The 15295-nt window shown below is 44.0% G+C and overlaps 1 protein-coding gene across 1 annotated transcript in view; it reads left to right on the plus strand.

The window, feature by feature from the left end:
• Positions 1 to 15295, plus strand: part of LOC124775612 (GATA-binding factor A) — a 57158-nt gene that overhangs the window by 22323 nt on the left and 19540 nt on the right. The window contains exon 5 of the mRNA XM_047250442.1: positions 10727 to 11081. Within this exon, the coding sequence (XP_047106398.1) occupies positions 10727 to 11081 (355 nt within the window). The remainder of the gene's footprint in view (positions 1 to 10726; positions 11082 to 15295) is intronic.

The raw sequence follows: 15295 nt of genomic DNA on the forward strand, positions 1-15295 counted from the left end.
ACACATGTTGATTGTGAAAATTTACAATTTGATCATCAGAATCGAGGAAGTACAGTACATAGCCTACTGACGAAACTAAAATGAGCTCTAACATGGAAATTAAGCGTTTCCAGACACAGATGCACATAACATCTTTTCTTTATTTGTGTGTGAGGAATGTTTCCTAAAAGTTTGGCCGTACCTTTTTGTAACACCCTGTATAACAATTTCTTGGTTTTGACTTAAAACTGGTAGGACTACTATAGGCCTTTACTGCAGCCTGTAATGGACGGGATGGTTCTTTTGTGAAGTTAATTGAAAGTTCTTCTGTCCGTGACTCCGAGCTTCTGTGGTGTCGCGAGAAATCCTATTCGCGGCCACAGTCAGAATCCACTTTTACCAATGTGTGGCGCGTGAGGAAAATTACAGCACGTTCTGCTCCACAGATTTTAACCTGAAACTTGTATTGGCGGATCTCGAATAATTATCTGCACTGCCACACTACTGAGGGCTATGTAACTTGTCCAGTTACTAGAGTTGACAGTGAACACGAGGAATTGTTTGAGGTTTACGGTTGTACTATCATAAACTTATGAAACACAAATTTTCAGATTCGGTATCGTTTTTACTAGTATTTATTAGCAAGTCGCGTTTCGGCAGCACCATAAGGTACACATTAATCTGAAGTTTGTTGACAATTGTTGTTAGGTGTGTGTTAGACCCATTTCAGTACAATGTATAGCAACGAGAAGAAGGTAGAAAAACTATTCGTTTATGGAGAATGTGAGTTGGCTGATAAGTAACTGCAGTAATGTTTTTTTATTTATAATGTGAAAAGATATTCGTTGACGGAGAATGTGAGTTAGCTGATAGGTAAACGTAGTAATGTTTTCTTATGTACAATGTGGTACATGTAGTAAAGTACTGTAGTACTTTTAAACGATATGTCACGTACAATAAATATAGTTTTCGCTTAAAAACTGCGTCATTATTTTCCTGTGATTGCGGTTGAATCTAGGCGTATTACTACTCAGGCAGATATCTCTACAGAGAGCAGTATCCTGACAGGTACACACCTCCTCGACGGGTGTTTTCCCGTCTGGTTGTGATGCTTCAGGAAATGGCAAGTGTCAACCCAATACAACACAGTTGTCATACGATAACAACTCGCACGTCTAACTGAAGACGGTTAACTGAATGAAGGGTCTGCACTTTCCTTGTTCTCCATTTGTTTGTTGTCAACTCGAGCAAATGGACGAATCATTAGTACGTTATCGCGCATGCCTGTACTATCTGCTAATACAGGAGACTCAAAGTCACTTTTAATAAAGTCATGTTTACGTGAATGGTGCATGCGGTACGTTTTCGAACAGGTCTGAGGAGAGGAAGATGATTACCAAATAAAAAATATAGGGTTGCTAGCCTCGCTTTGACCGGCGAGACATGGTTAAACCTCTCAAACCTCCATACTCAATAGCTAAACGCCCTGTTTAATTACTTTCAAGTAAGATTACGAGATCCATCTTACCACTGAACTGGAATGTGCTCACCACTAGCAGTTCAATACACTACCTCTGACTGACTGCTAGCAACCTCCACCACTAATCGCCAACACAACAAGATAGGAATACAATTCAAAGTCAATAAGGAAAGAAATACCCAAAAATATGACTCTAAAATTTTTACGGAAACATAATTCTACCAGCGCCCAGCTAGCTGCTGACTTCGTTGTCTGACGCAGGTGCTCTGCCTAGCGAGCGTGTGCACCCTCACTTTAAGTTAACACACGCCTAAAACACCGGAGACATCAACCCGAAATCCACGGCCGCGCTACGAAACTTACTTTCGGAATCTCTCAATTTTCCGTACTGAAAGAAATAATTAGATTAATCACGAAGGATCGCCCTCTCTCAACTTCTGAAACACACTGCAGAAACACCATCTCTGCAGCAGAGGGCACACGACTTCTATACCTACACCAAACGAAGGCTGCAGGGCGACTCTTCGATTTCCTGGATTCCAAAAACCTATTAGAGTCAGATGCAGGATGACGGCATTTTTATTAGACATTCACGCTCCCACTAATAGGGCTACTGTAAGATTCTCCTTCCTGACAGGACATTTAGAAGTTTCTCTGTCAGAAAACAACGGCCATCAAACCATGTACGCCCTAGCCCCAACCCATTTAGGAGGAGTAAAGAGAGAAGGCCCATCATCTTCTGTCCAAACGAAAACCCCTAACCCCTCAAATGGTAAATTAGTTGCGGCGAAAAAGTGGTTCAAATGGCTCTGAGCACTATGGAACTTAACATCTGAGGTCATCAGTCCCATAGAACTTACAACTACTTAAACCTAACTAACTTAAGGACATCACACACATACATGCCCGTGGCAGGATTCGAACTTGAGACCTTAGCAGTCGCGCGTTTCCGGACTGAAGCGCCTAGAACTGCTCAGCCACCGCGGCCGGCTTATGTTTCTTGATCAGTCGCACTGTTTAGCGCTTCTCGTTGGACTCGTTCACATTGCATTTGCGAGGAGCACAAATTGGGAAAGTTCGTAGCGTTTCCAAAGCAGTTTTCCACATCAATTTGGTACCTTCCCACAGTGTTTGGGGAACATTATTGGTTAAACTGAGCTTTCTGTTTCAATATTTCAGGTGCATTTCTGCTCATTGTGTTGGAGCAGTTTCCCATCAATTTTACGAGATTTTATGTTCATTTCGTAGCGACCGACAATGATTAACACACTAGAGGGACCAGGGAAAAATTTATATTAACGTTCTTGTCGAAAGCAAAATTACACTCCAGCTACACTCTCCACCTGTCAAAAGCCTGCATAACTATCTTTTGTAGCGCGCGTTCCACTGCGAGACGTGCAGGAAGAGCGTTAGTGAGGTTCTGGAAGGTATCGACAGGGATGTGGGGGCATGCTGACTTCATTGTCGTGGTAAGTAGCGCTAGGTCTCTCGGTTGGGGATCCAGGTCGCGACCAGCCCGATCGAGGTGATCCCACAGTTTCTCGATTGGATTTGTATCTGGGAAGTTCAGTCGACAGGGGAGTATGGCCAACTCATCCTGTTGCTCTTCGAACCACTCACGTATGCTGCGAGTTGTGTGACACACTGCATTGTTCTACTAGTAGATACCACTGTACCGAAGAAAAACAAACTGTATGTAGCGGTGAACATGGTCTCAAAGGATAGATGTATGCTTGTGTCGATCCACTGTTCCTCCCAAAATGACGAGATCATCTAGGGAATATCACGAAAACATTTCCCAGACCATAAGACTCCCTCCCCGGCCTGGACCCTTCCGAGTATTGTCGCAGGGTATTTGATTTCAGACGTTCCAGACCGTACACGCCAACGCCATATGCAGGATGGAGCACAAAACGTGATTCATCTAAAAGAGACCACCTGTTGCCATTCAGTGGACGTCAAGTTATTTTACTCGTCGGTGAACAGCAGTCAGCATGGGTGCATGAACCAAGCACCAGCTGCGGAGGTCAATGCGCAGCAACGTTCGCTGAACGGTCGTTGAGGAAACACAGTTGGTAGCCACTTGGTTCATCTGAACGTCTGTTGCTGAACAGTTGCACGTCTGTTCGCCCATTCACATCTCCGCAGAGTTCACCCGTGGTACACCACAGTTACCTCACCACTGGCTATGGATACCGCCACTTTGACGTACTAGGTATACTTTAAGCACGGTGCCACGCAAACAGTTCACAAAACTGTCCGTTTCGAAAATGCTCCACCCTTGGCCCAAAAAGAATTATCATACCGTATTGCACGTAAGATAAAGCGCTCCGTTTCCGCATTACGACGACTGCAGTGTTTTCCGCATCCATCTCCCCCCCCCCCCCCCCGCGCCCAAATACCGTTTATATACCCTCGACTGTCAGTGCTGCCACCTACCTTCTGTGAGCGGCTATTGCACATTGTCGTCGAACATGAGCGGCGGTCACATTAATATGACTGCACCATTTATAATGACCACGCCGTCGACGGCACGTTCCTTCCTTATTCCACTGTCTTAACGACACTACCGAAAAACAGAGGAGTGGTGAAATCGGGAATGGAACACATTTTGCTGAGAGCGAGGCGGTGCATTTTCCGTTTGATTGTGCTGTCTAGAGAATACATTATGAATCGCAGAAGTAGGGGAATTATAAAGGATAAGCTCGAGAACAAGAACTGGACTGTGGCTGTAAACAAGCTGTCTACGACAGAAAGGCTACGACTGGAAACAGACTTGTCGGTAAACCGGTTCTCTTAACTAGTTTGCAAAAAAATTATAATGCCTTGGATACGAGACTGAATTCATTATTAATTTTTCCTGAACAGGTGTTCGTGTATTAGAAACAAACGTCTTAATTTATCACGACGAGTGTGCGGTATTGAAGATTCGTCATGCATGTACACAATCCTAAAGATAATAACAAAGTAAGTACTGATACTTGTAGAAGCACTGCTAAATATGCTTGTTTTCTTCGATAATCGGCGGTGTGGATTTCATTATTAGAAATAACAGCCTGTTTTATTTTCATACCTCAAACATATTTCGCTGCTTCCTATTTGGTAATCTCTTGTGTAGAGGATGTTCCAGGAAGGAATGGTAGATATTCAGGATATGAAAGGAATGATCATTCGAAGCAAAGAGTCTAGTAAACATGGGCTCTAAAATGCATATCTTAAAAGCTATGCGCCGGCCGGTGTGACCGTGCGGTTCTAGCCGCTTCAGTCTGGAACCGCGTGACCGCTATGGTCGCAGGTTCGAATCCTGCCTCGGGCATGGATGTGTGTGATGTCCTGAGGTTAGTTAGGTCTAAGTAGTTCTAAGTTCTAGGGGACTGATGACCACAGCAGTTAAGTCCCATAGTGCTCAAAGCCATTTGCACCATTTTTAAAAGTTATGCGCACTTCTTTACCTTCGATACTGTGAAACAAATCTCTACTATTATTTTATACATTTTGGTTTGGGAACACGGCAGCTGTTTCCATTAAGTGTCTACTATTCCAATATCTTTGCTTTCCCTATTTTGAAAGGTAGTAGAATGGACCAAATAACGAAAAAAGTGCTCATAGCTCTTAAGGTATGCCCTTTGGATTCCATGTTCACTAGATAAAGTTTTCTTGTTTTGGTCCATACTACTTTCTCCTAAAATATGGAAAGCAAATAACTTGCAGTAAATGGATTTGTTTCGCAGTATCGAAGAAGAGGAATGCTCATAGCTCTTGAGGTAGCCATTTTGGAGTCGATGTTTACTGAACTTTTTTGCTTCGAATGATCGTTCACGTCTTATCCCTGAATATTGACCACTCCTCCTGGGAAACCCTGTGTATTCCTCGTGCTGAACGTAGCTACAGCTGGCTGTAGAATATTCCTCAGATCGCATTTCTGAGAAGTCAATAATTTCTATAGTCCTTCTGAGGCTATTAGAACTTCCAGTCTTCAACGCTCTACTAACTGTCTTTATGAGCAACAAGACCCACATTCTCACCTTGTATGTCCACACACTACTTTCGTAGTGTCCCACCCCAACACACCGAATGCTGCTTATGAAGCAGTCCTAATTTGAGCTGCTCGCAAATGCAAAGTAACGAGTCCAACGAGACACGCTAAACAGTGCGACTGGTCAAGAAACATAAGTTGCGGAGTGAATCCCGCAAATTACGAGTTGCTCAGAAAACGGAAAGCGCTAACGCGAAATATGACACTTAACTCCAAACTCGGCAAAAGTGCGCCAGCGCCGATCGCCTCCGGATATAGGTCGCCCCAGTCGGCGCCAGCAAGTGCGTTCCACTTGGCGCCAGAAGTCTGTCTCCTTCCCCTCCAGGACCGCAAGTGACCGAAATTGTAATCCTCTAAATGCAACTCCCTAATTTTTGGAAAAATCCGCCTGGAAGGCATGACTGAATCCTACTCTATGTTACTAAACATCGAAATGTTGCTTTATTTACGTGAATTTTCAACTCTTGGCTTACAGAACATGCAAGGGACTGGTATAAGCTGCTAGCCATGTTATAACCACTAATCGATCTCTTCGCACCCTCGCGCAGTGGCGAGTAAGAAGCATTTTGTTGGAGAAGAAAATCTGGAGTGTAAGGCTGTGAATTTTGTTGCGATGGCCGAGCAGAGCCGTGGCGGCCCGTTCTTAGATCTGCGTACAGATAGGTGAATTCGTCACACTCATTGAAACAATAGGTCATGCACTGGCTTGGCGGCAGACGGCCTTCAGAGAAGAAAACCGCGTTTGCCAACAAAGTGCAAAGCAGAGACTTAGCGCCACCGACTTTCGCAAGCTGCACTGTCCTGCGGACCCACGGCCATTCTCTAGAGCAATGGTTTTCAACTGGGGCCTGTGGGCCGCATGTCGCCCAAATCAAGTATTCTTGTGGTCGACACTTCTCAGTGTATAATATGCATCTAGTTATTAATAGCCGAATCCAAAAACGTCAAGTAACGTTAAGAGCTTCTTTAGAGTGTAGTTTTCCAGGTCAGTAACAAACATAAATATTTACAGAGACAGTAATATTTTAAGATTTGCCCAGTTTTGATTGCCGCTAGTGAGTTCGAGCGTGAGCAAAGTGAAGCTGGCCGTTTACCTCAGGGTCAGAGGGGTTAGAGGATGTGATAAGGGGAAAGTCTTATTGTTTTTCTTCCAGTATCGACAACACTGGCGTGCGTGACTCGTACCGATCAGCTGCTGTCGTATAAATTTTTCACACGGAATTAACAGGGATTCGCGAATGCACATTTAGAGAGAGGGTAATCAAAAGCGGTACTTATTTTTTGCAAGGAATATGAAATTAAATTAAGACAGTTGTAATAAAACGCAGTGAGTAGAACAAAAATGACTGGAAATATTTAGCATACATTTGTGATCGAGTGTTATATTTCATATAGTATTTAAATTTAAGTACAGTTACTGTTATTAATCAATTAACTACCCTCTCACACAGACAACGCAACAAAACTTCATCAAGTTATTGCAGTGTCACAGCTTCGCGGTCGCTGAAGGTGGCTGCATTCTGAAAGGAGAACAGTCGACGGGTCATGTTCCAAACAATGCCCATTTTTAACTATTGGTATTTCGAGGCCGCTGGCCATATATTGCGCTCTTACTATAGCTAGTCTATTGGGGACTCATAAGATACTAATTTATTCTTGTGGTGTGCTTCGTCTAATGTAATTAAATGGAATTCTGTTTTCACTGTACCATACGCGTTTCGCTTCTTTTTATTTGGAAAACGCCTTCAGTGGCTATGCGTGGTCTTATTAGTGCATATCTGCCAGCATGAAGATGTACTTAGATAGTTTATGTACCCAGGATGTACAGTTTTCGGCGTTTCACCAACACATTTCGACTTAGCACCTCACTTCCGCTGTTCACTGTGGATTAAATATTATGTTGCTCAGCCATTAGTAATTAGACCTGTGGATATGGGGCTCGTGGTGGCATCGGAAGTTGTCGTACTGGCCCATGAACAAAAAAGTCTTAAGACCACTGCTCTAGAGTCTTTGTGGCTGACCTCCTGTGGTCAAGTCCGATCACGGGACAAACACTTGGGCCCGCTCGGTTTCTAACAAGAAAATGTGAATCCTCCTTCCTGAGTTAGCAGGCCATGTACTCTCCCAAAAATAGCCAAGGAATTAGCAGAAAAGTAACCAAATAAAACATTTGTTGTTCCTGAAAGCCCTAACATACGCAGTCTGCAACCGGGAAAGTGCGCAGGGTTAGCCATTTAGTAATACAGACGCTCGTCTTTTCGATCCCTCTGCTGAGATTTTCTTAAGCTCTTCACTGGTATCCGTGGATGGCTATCTAGGGATATCAGTGAAATGTTGAAGATACTGGAAGAGGGATCTAAACGTCGAGCATTGAGGAAGTTTCACGAGGAGTGCGATGCAGCCTAAAGGGGCTCTGACATTCTCAGTATTTATTTCGCAACGATATTGTGTCAATATATTGGGCGAAACTGCGAGGCCAAGAACGGCACAATATTACTGCAGTAGCGAACATTTTGGCGCTTGGCGATTTAACATGGCATGTATTGCGATCGCAGCTGCAGAGGTAGCGACGAAAGTCGAAAAAAAGACTTGGTAAGCTCTCTGCAACCCGCATCCTAACACGGAAATGTTGCAGCAAAGTCAAATGACTATCGGAATTTTTTAAGGATGAACTAGAAACCTTTCAACGAAGTGGTGAACTTCGTTACAACTTATGTACACAGAAAAGATATTGTTCATATGTTCGTCTAAGTTCGCTTGCCACTGTGCTTCAACCGATCTATAAACTTGAAAAGACTAAGATACACTACAGTAGAGGATGGTAGATAATGTCATTACGTACTTCTGCAGTAAAGAATTCAAGCTTCTGACGTGAACAAATAATCAGCTGCCATGTTATTTACCTGCACTAACACAATATTGGCGAATGTTTCTACAACTAATTATTAAGTAATCAAACTTGGTACTCACATGAATGCACTTCTTCACTCGATTCCTTTCATCTGTCTTTCCTGATGTAATCGTGTTCATATGGCGTCGCTGTGTCAGTTGTATGCATGCCCGCATATCACGAAGTACCGGCAGGAACAGCCATGTACTGTGCGATATCTCTCTCAGACGGTACAATATATTGCTCAGTACTAAGTACTGCGCAATAAATATTGAATGTGTGAGTGCCCTTAACGAATCAGAAGATTTTACCCCGAATGACAACGGCCACGAAAGCCTTCAGACCCAATTGACTGCTAATGGCTCGCTTTGTTCATCGGGAGGGCTACAGAAAATGAATGCCCGTAGGTGCAGAAACCAGCCTTCTATGGGATGTATGTATTACACTTCATAAAATGTACATCGTCGACGCTGAAGGAGCATTCAAAACAAGCCATTAATTTGCACCATGAACACCGAATGAAAAATGGCGTCCCAAAGTGATCATAAAGGTTCGCATCACCAAGATCGAAGGCGAACTACTTGGGAGTTACAAACCGAGCGGGACGTTTAGCTAGGTATCCAATCTTAAAGAATGAATATAGAATCATATTGGTGTAACAGAATGATGAGAACTGACGGAATGTGATGGCGTGCAATCGAATGCGAAACACTCTTTTGTGGAGCTTATCGTGAAAAAGGCTATTATTGAAGCTGTGGGCGCAGATAGAGCGATAATATGTTTCTTAGGCACGGAAAAAGCAAACTTCCAGAGGTGGTGTGAACTGCGATGTCACACACTTTTCAGCAAGGATACTCTGCTCTAAAAGAGTATGATTTTTATACGCGGACCTAGGGTCAAGCAAAAGCTAGTAATTTTGACCAGCCATTGGCGAAAAGCAGTGCTCATAACATAGTTTTAGTTCTCTTCCGCCCATTTTCCCACTGTTGCTTGAAGTGATGTAAATATTCCCTACTGCCCTTGCAAGATCACGCACATGAGAAAGAACGTAGGAGGCAGAGCAGCTCCAACTTCTCGCAGCACAATACATAACTTTCTAGCCAGTTTACCATCCAGATTAACAGTTGACATATACGTACACGAATTCTTTAAGGCATTGATGTTAGTCGATCTTGATACAACTATTTTGGTACCTCCAGGGTTCCTTTGATATGCCTTTCCCTTTCAAATCCTGATTGGTCGGAGTTGAAAAATTCCTTACTGAACGGTGGTATAAGTTTGTTTATCTCACTGTAAATTTTCGGAGCGATTCTGGAGTTCGCTGTATATCGTGAAGTTGACGGTTTGTTTGAAATTTCGTTATCTTGTCTCCCAATTCTTTAGTACTGTTTGAAGATACGCACCCATCCGCTGCTTCCACTGAAATCATTGTAATCTATGTTTCGTGTAGTTTGATGTGTATAACGTAGTAGGCCACTACCATGCATATCCTGTAAATTGTATCGAGAATCATTGAAACGTGCCACCGCCCGTTGTTGTAAGAAATGCGCCTTGTCCTTCCTCAAATATGCATAATTTTACTTATGCACTACAAGGTCATGTTGCTGCTGACTTATTCGAGATCTGTTTTTTTTTTTTTTTTTTTTTTTTTTTTTTTTTTTTTTACTGCACTGGGATGATCTTCCATTTACGTAATTATGTTTGATACCAGCTTCTTGGACAACGATTGTCCTTTACTATAAGTTAGACTAGAGATGGGACTTGTGGCTCCCTACCCAGCACGGATGTTGATGGTTCGACAACTGTTTCAGTATCACTTTCACTTGTTTAGCACATATCGTCATCATTGTACGTCTCATGTACGTTATACATGTGAAACGTATATAACACCACACATTCCACTGACTCATTGTGCAGAAACACTACTATTCCATGTGCCACTTCTTTCTGCTTTTCTGTGGGTTCCTTTTGACAAAATGTCAACATTGCGGACTGTTGTTGTAGATATAATGCAGCGTTTGCTTTGTTTATCGTTTCCGTTGCTCTCCTTCGGATCAACACCACTAGCACTATAGCACTACTGTGAGCTACTCGTCGACTTAGCAGTGTAACTACGCTTCGTAGCCTCATGCTGTGTTCGCCTTTGGATACCTCCAGTTCCGCTCCCCTGTTAGCATTAGTAGTCAGTATTGTGGCTGCATGGTAGGCAGTATATGGGGCGTCGAATGTCGTAAAGATCGTTGGAATTCTGTGACCTCGCAAACCAGGGGTTCCTTGTTTGATGGCTTTAGTACAGTGGTGATCTCTACAGAGAGTGTGCTGATTCCGCGTGTGGTTGCAGACGGCGACGCGGCGCCTGGGCCTGTGCTGCACCAACTGCGGCACGCGCACCACCACGCTGTGGCGGCGCAACAACGACGGCGAGCCGGTGTGCAACGCGTGCGGCCTCTACTTCAAGCTGCACGGCGTCAACCGGCCGCTCGCCATGCGCAAGGACGGCATCCAGACGCGCAAGCGCAAGCCCAAGAAGCCCGCCTCCGCCGGCGCCGCCGCAGCCGCAGCCACCGCCTCCGCCGGCGCCACCCCCAGCGCCGGCTCCACCCCCGCGTCGACCACCTCCGCCTCCGCCGCTGCCGCGACCGCCTCCTCGCCGCAGCAGCCAGTTTCCTCTTCGGGCGGGGAATCGCCTGTATCAGGTGAGACGCTTTCCACTGGTTAACGCAAAAAGCTTCTTGTCTATCTCTGGCTACAGGGAACACTTGTAAAACATTCTATAGATTTGTGGTTACTTAATTTCATCCATCATTGTCAGTGTAACCATACCCATATACTCTATATACAGGGTGGTCCATTGATCGTGACCGGGCCAAATCTCTCACGAAATAAGCGTCAAACGAAAAAACTACAAAGAACGAAACTCGTCTAGCTTGAAGGGGGAAACCATATGGCGCTATGCTTGGCCTGCTAGATGGCGCCAACTAGCGGGCCAACCATAGCGCCATCTGGTTTCCCACTTCAAGCTAGACGAGTGTCGTTCTTTGTAGTTTTTTCGTTTGATGCTTATTTCGTGAGTTATTTGGCCCGGTCACTATCAATGGACCACCCCGTATATTACAAAATCGAAGTCCCCCACCGAGTTTTTCTGCCTGCACGTGAAGGCTAATTTCAGGATCTGTTGTGGGGTTTTTGATACGCTGCTCACTATTAAAGAGACTGATTCACGAGCAAGATTTGTGTATTGGATTGCCTTAACTGTTCTGTCAACGGTGGGGTAACTTTTCTATTCCGCGACTGTAGAAATCACATGGTTTTGACGCGAAGAACTCGTCGAGGCATATTCGGAGGGCATTTTCGTCCGAAACGGAAGTTCCTTGGAGGTTGTTTGATAGAGAGAGGTAAAACTCTGAGAGCGGAAGATCAAGTGAATAAGGTGGGTGCGGAATGACTTCCCAACCCATCCCCTGTATTGTGTTTCTTGCCACTGAGCAGAATGCGGGCGGACGTTATCGTGAAGTAGCATGACTTCACGCAGTCTTCCTGGTCGTTGTTCTTATGCTGCGTCTGCAAGACGTCACAGTTGTTGACAATAAATGTCAGCAGTTAAGGTTACACGTTGGGGAAGCACACGGTTGCTATGCGACGAGATGCATAACATTATCTTATGTGGATGCGCGCAGGTCTCCTTTCTTTTCTTTATGTTAGCATAAAGGCACCATTTATCGTCACCAGCAAAGATACAGTTTAGGAATGGGCAGTGTTATTCACGACCCAATTGGTGACGAGCAAGCAGAGATGCATATACGGCCACTTGCTGATTTTTGAGGTTTGAGTTAGAGCATGCCGTTCCCCACAAACCCGATTTTGAATCTTCCCCACTGCATGCGAAACTCGCACAGTTGTGGAATGATCACAGTTCATAACATTCGCCAGTTCTCGAGTACACTAACGTTGGTCTTTGTGGATTAACGTGTTTAAACGATTTTCATCAAACCCTGAAGGTCTTCCTGAACGTAGGGAGTCACTAATGTCAAAACGATCCTTCTTAGAATGAGAAAACCACTACCAACACCGCGCTCTGTCCAATGGCACTATTCCCACACACGGCGAAAATTTTTCTGGCTGCTTCCGCTACTGTCATCCCTCTACTAAATGACTATCGGAAATGTTCCGATTTCTCCACTTGGCACTCCATTTTCTAGCGTCTACAGCTCCACTCACTATCTCCAAAAGACAAGATGACAATATGTAAACTGAAATAGCAACAGTGAACTATAAATAAAAATAACAATTGATAGCCGAAATATCAGCAGGCATAGCAAAAATCTACAACCTTTTGCATCAACCTAATATATTACTAGGGGAGAGTCTTATATCTTGGAACACTTTCCAGGCTTTCGCCTCTAGTCATCCCTACAATACAAGTATAATATATTTTCTTCTTCCATTTTTAATTTAACCATTCACTGTGCTGCAGTCTTTTTCTGAAATTACAGTAGTTACTCTGGAAAAGTAAGTTTTTCCAAATGTGGAAAGATGGTCCAAGATGTATACAGTATACGAACGGTGGTTCAAAAATGGTTCAAATGGCTCTGAGCACTATGGGACTTAACAGATGAGGTCATCAGTCCCCTAGAACTTAGAACTACTTAAACCCAACCAACCTAAGGACATCACACACATCCATGCCCGAGGCAGGATTCCAACCTGCGACCGTAGCAGTCGCGTGGTTCCAGACTGAAGCGTCTAGAACCGCTCGGCCACTACGGCCGGCAACGAATGATGGTTTATGTATAAATATCGCTATGAAGTAGTGAATTTTCACTGCTGCAACGCACCGACAGCCACCTAGGGCTTCAGTAATGACAACAAATAAAATACTTTCACCTCTGTAAGATATAGATTCCTCCTGTCGTTTTTTCCAGCGGTTAGTTTTTACGTGCAGTTGCATAAGTAGGTCTAAAAATAGCGTGTACTTTAATTTTAACACCAAAAATATTTACAAATCCTGTAAACTGACTCGTTAACTTTATTTTAAAAAATCGATATTAAAATTTACTTACCACAATGTGAAAACAGTCTTAGGTACTTTATCACGCAATAAAGGTATGAGCTGATTTAGGTCACAATAATGTATATTGCAGAAGCGAAACAATGTGTTCCAATAACTGTAGTAATCCCACAACAAACAGAAGCTGATTGTTGCAACAGTTTTCATATAAATAGTGCAATGTACTACCACAAGATGTCTAGCATACGGACACATGTATGACTTGTTCCCAAAGGTTTGGGGTACCCTTCAGTTGGTGGTAGAAATGCTTCCCAAACACCACGAACGGCAGATTAATCTGTAGTAAAGCATACTTCACAACCCCCTTCCAATAACTACTTTAGTGGTAACCATACTTCCCAAGAACCATTAAAATACCGTTGTTTGGTGGGATAGATATTTATCACCCTGAAGGCTATATTTCATAACCAACAGAAACTACATGTCGTGCAGTGGACTGTCACTAAATGCCACGACCGTACAAAAGTGGTAACACATACACCGGTAAACGCTGTCAAGAAATACACTTAATGGGAAGTATATCCCCCACAGCCCGCGGAAGAGTTAAATAAGTAATGCCAGTATAAACGAGTAATGATATTTCTGTTATTCTCAAATTGCAGTTCATGTCTAACATTCTCGTAAAAGCGATCTATGGACAGATAAAATGGTCCTGTTACTACTGCTACCACCGCTATTATGAGGGTAATCCCAAAAGTAAGGTCTCCTATTTTTTTTTAGAAGTACAGAACTCTGTTTGTATGGCAGTTGGTCACACTGTTATGAAGAGTGCTTCACGCGCGCGCTGTGTGTAAATATCCTCACGCCGTGCTGAGGTGCTCAGCATGCAAAGCATGCGTGAAGATCGGCGGATCACCCTGGATGATCTCTGCACGTTGGTTCCTCAGGTTTCCCGAAGCACCGCTCACAGAATTTCAACGGAAACATTGAACTACCGGAAGGTGTGCGCAAGATGGGTGCCACGCATGCTGACTGAGGACCACATGCGGCAACGAGTTGATGCTGTACATCTGAGACCAAGCAGCAATCACGCCAGTGGCGGCATCCTTCTTCGCCAAAGCCGCGGAAATTCAAACAAACATAGTGTGCCGGTAAAGTCACGACAATCGTTTTTTGCGATCGGAAAGGGGTATTGTTGGTCGACTTTATGCCCACTGGGACCACAATTAACGCTGAAAGGTACTGTGAAACTCTGAAAAAGCTCAAACAGGCAATTCAGAAACGGAGAAGACAAATGTTGACCATGGGCGTACACATTCTCCATGACAACGCTCGCCCACACATCGCTTGGCCGACCCTTGTTCTCCTGCAACAGTTTCAGTGGAACAAAATCACCCACTCACCCTATAGTCCTGAGTTGCCGTCCAGTGACTATCACTTGTTCCCTAGGTTAAAAGAATATTTGGCCGGAAAGCGATTCAGCTCCGACGACGAAATGAAAGAAGAGGTTCATAACTTTCTGAACAACATGGCGGGGAGCTGGTATGAGATGGGCATACAAAAACTGCCAGAGCGTCTACAAAAATGCATCGACAGAAATGGTGACTATGTCGAAAAGTAGCTAAATGTTCAAGCTGTAAACTGATGCAAACCCTTGTAGAAATAAACAGGTGTATGTACTTATAAAAAAATAGGAGACCTTACTTTTGGGATTACCCTCGTACTACTAGCACTCGGTTGATCGCCCGTCAAGACTGCACTTGTGTGACAGTATGGAAGGAAGGTAGAGGAAGCGCCGAGTATAACAAATTACGAGAATCGGCGAAACTCGTGGTCAGTGAAAGCTTACGACGTGGTTTTAGATTGCGAACTGCAATATTTGACACTTGTGAGACACTTAGC

Source organism: Schistocerca piceifrons, chromosome 2 (assembly GCF_021461385.2).
Source record: "Schistocerca piceifrons isolate TAMUIC-IGC-003096 chromosome 2, iqSchPice1.1, whole genome shotgun sequence".
NCBI classification, from domain to species: domain Eukaryota; kingdom Metazoa; phylum Arthropoda; class Insecta; order Orthoptera; family Acrididae; genus Schistocerca; species Schistocerca piceifrons.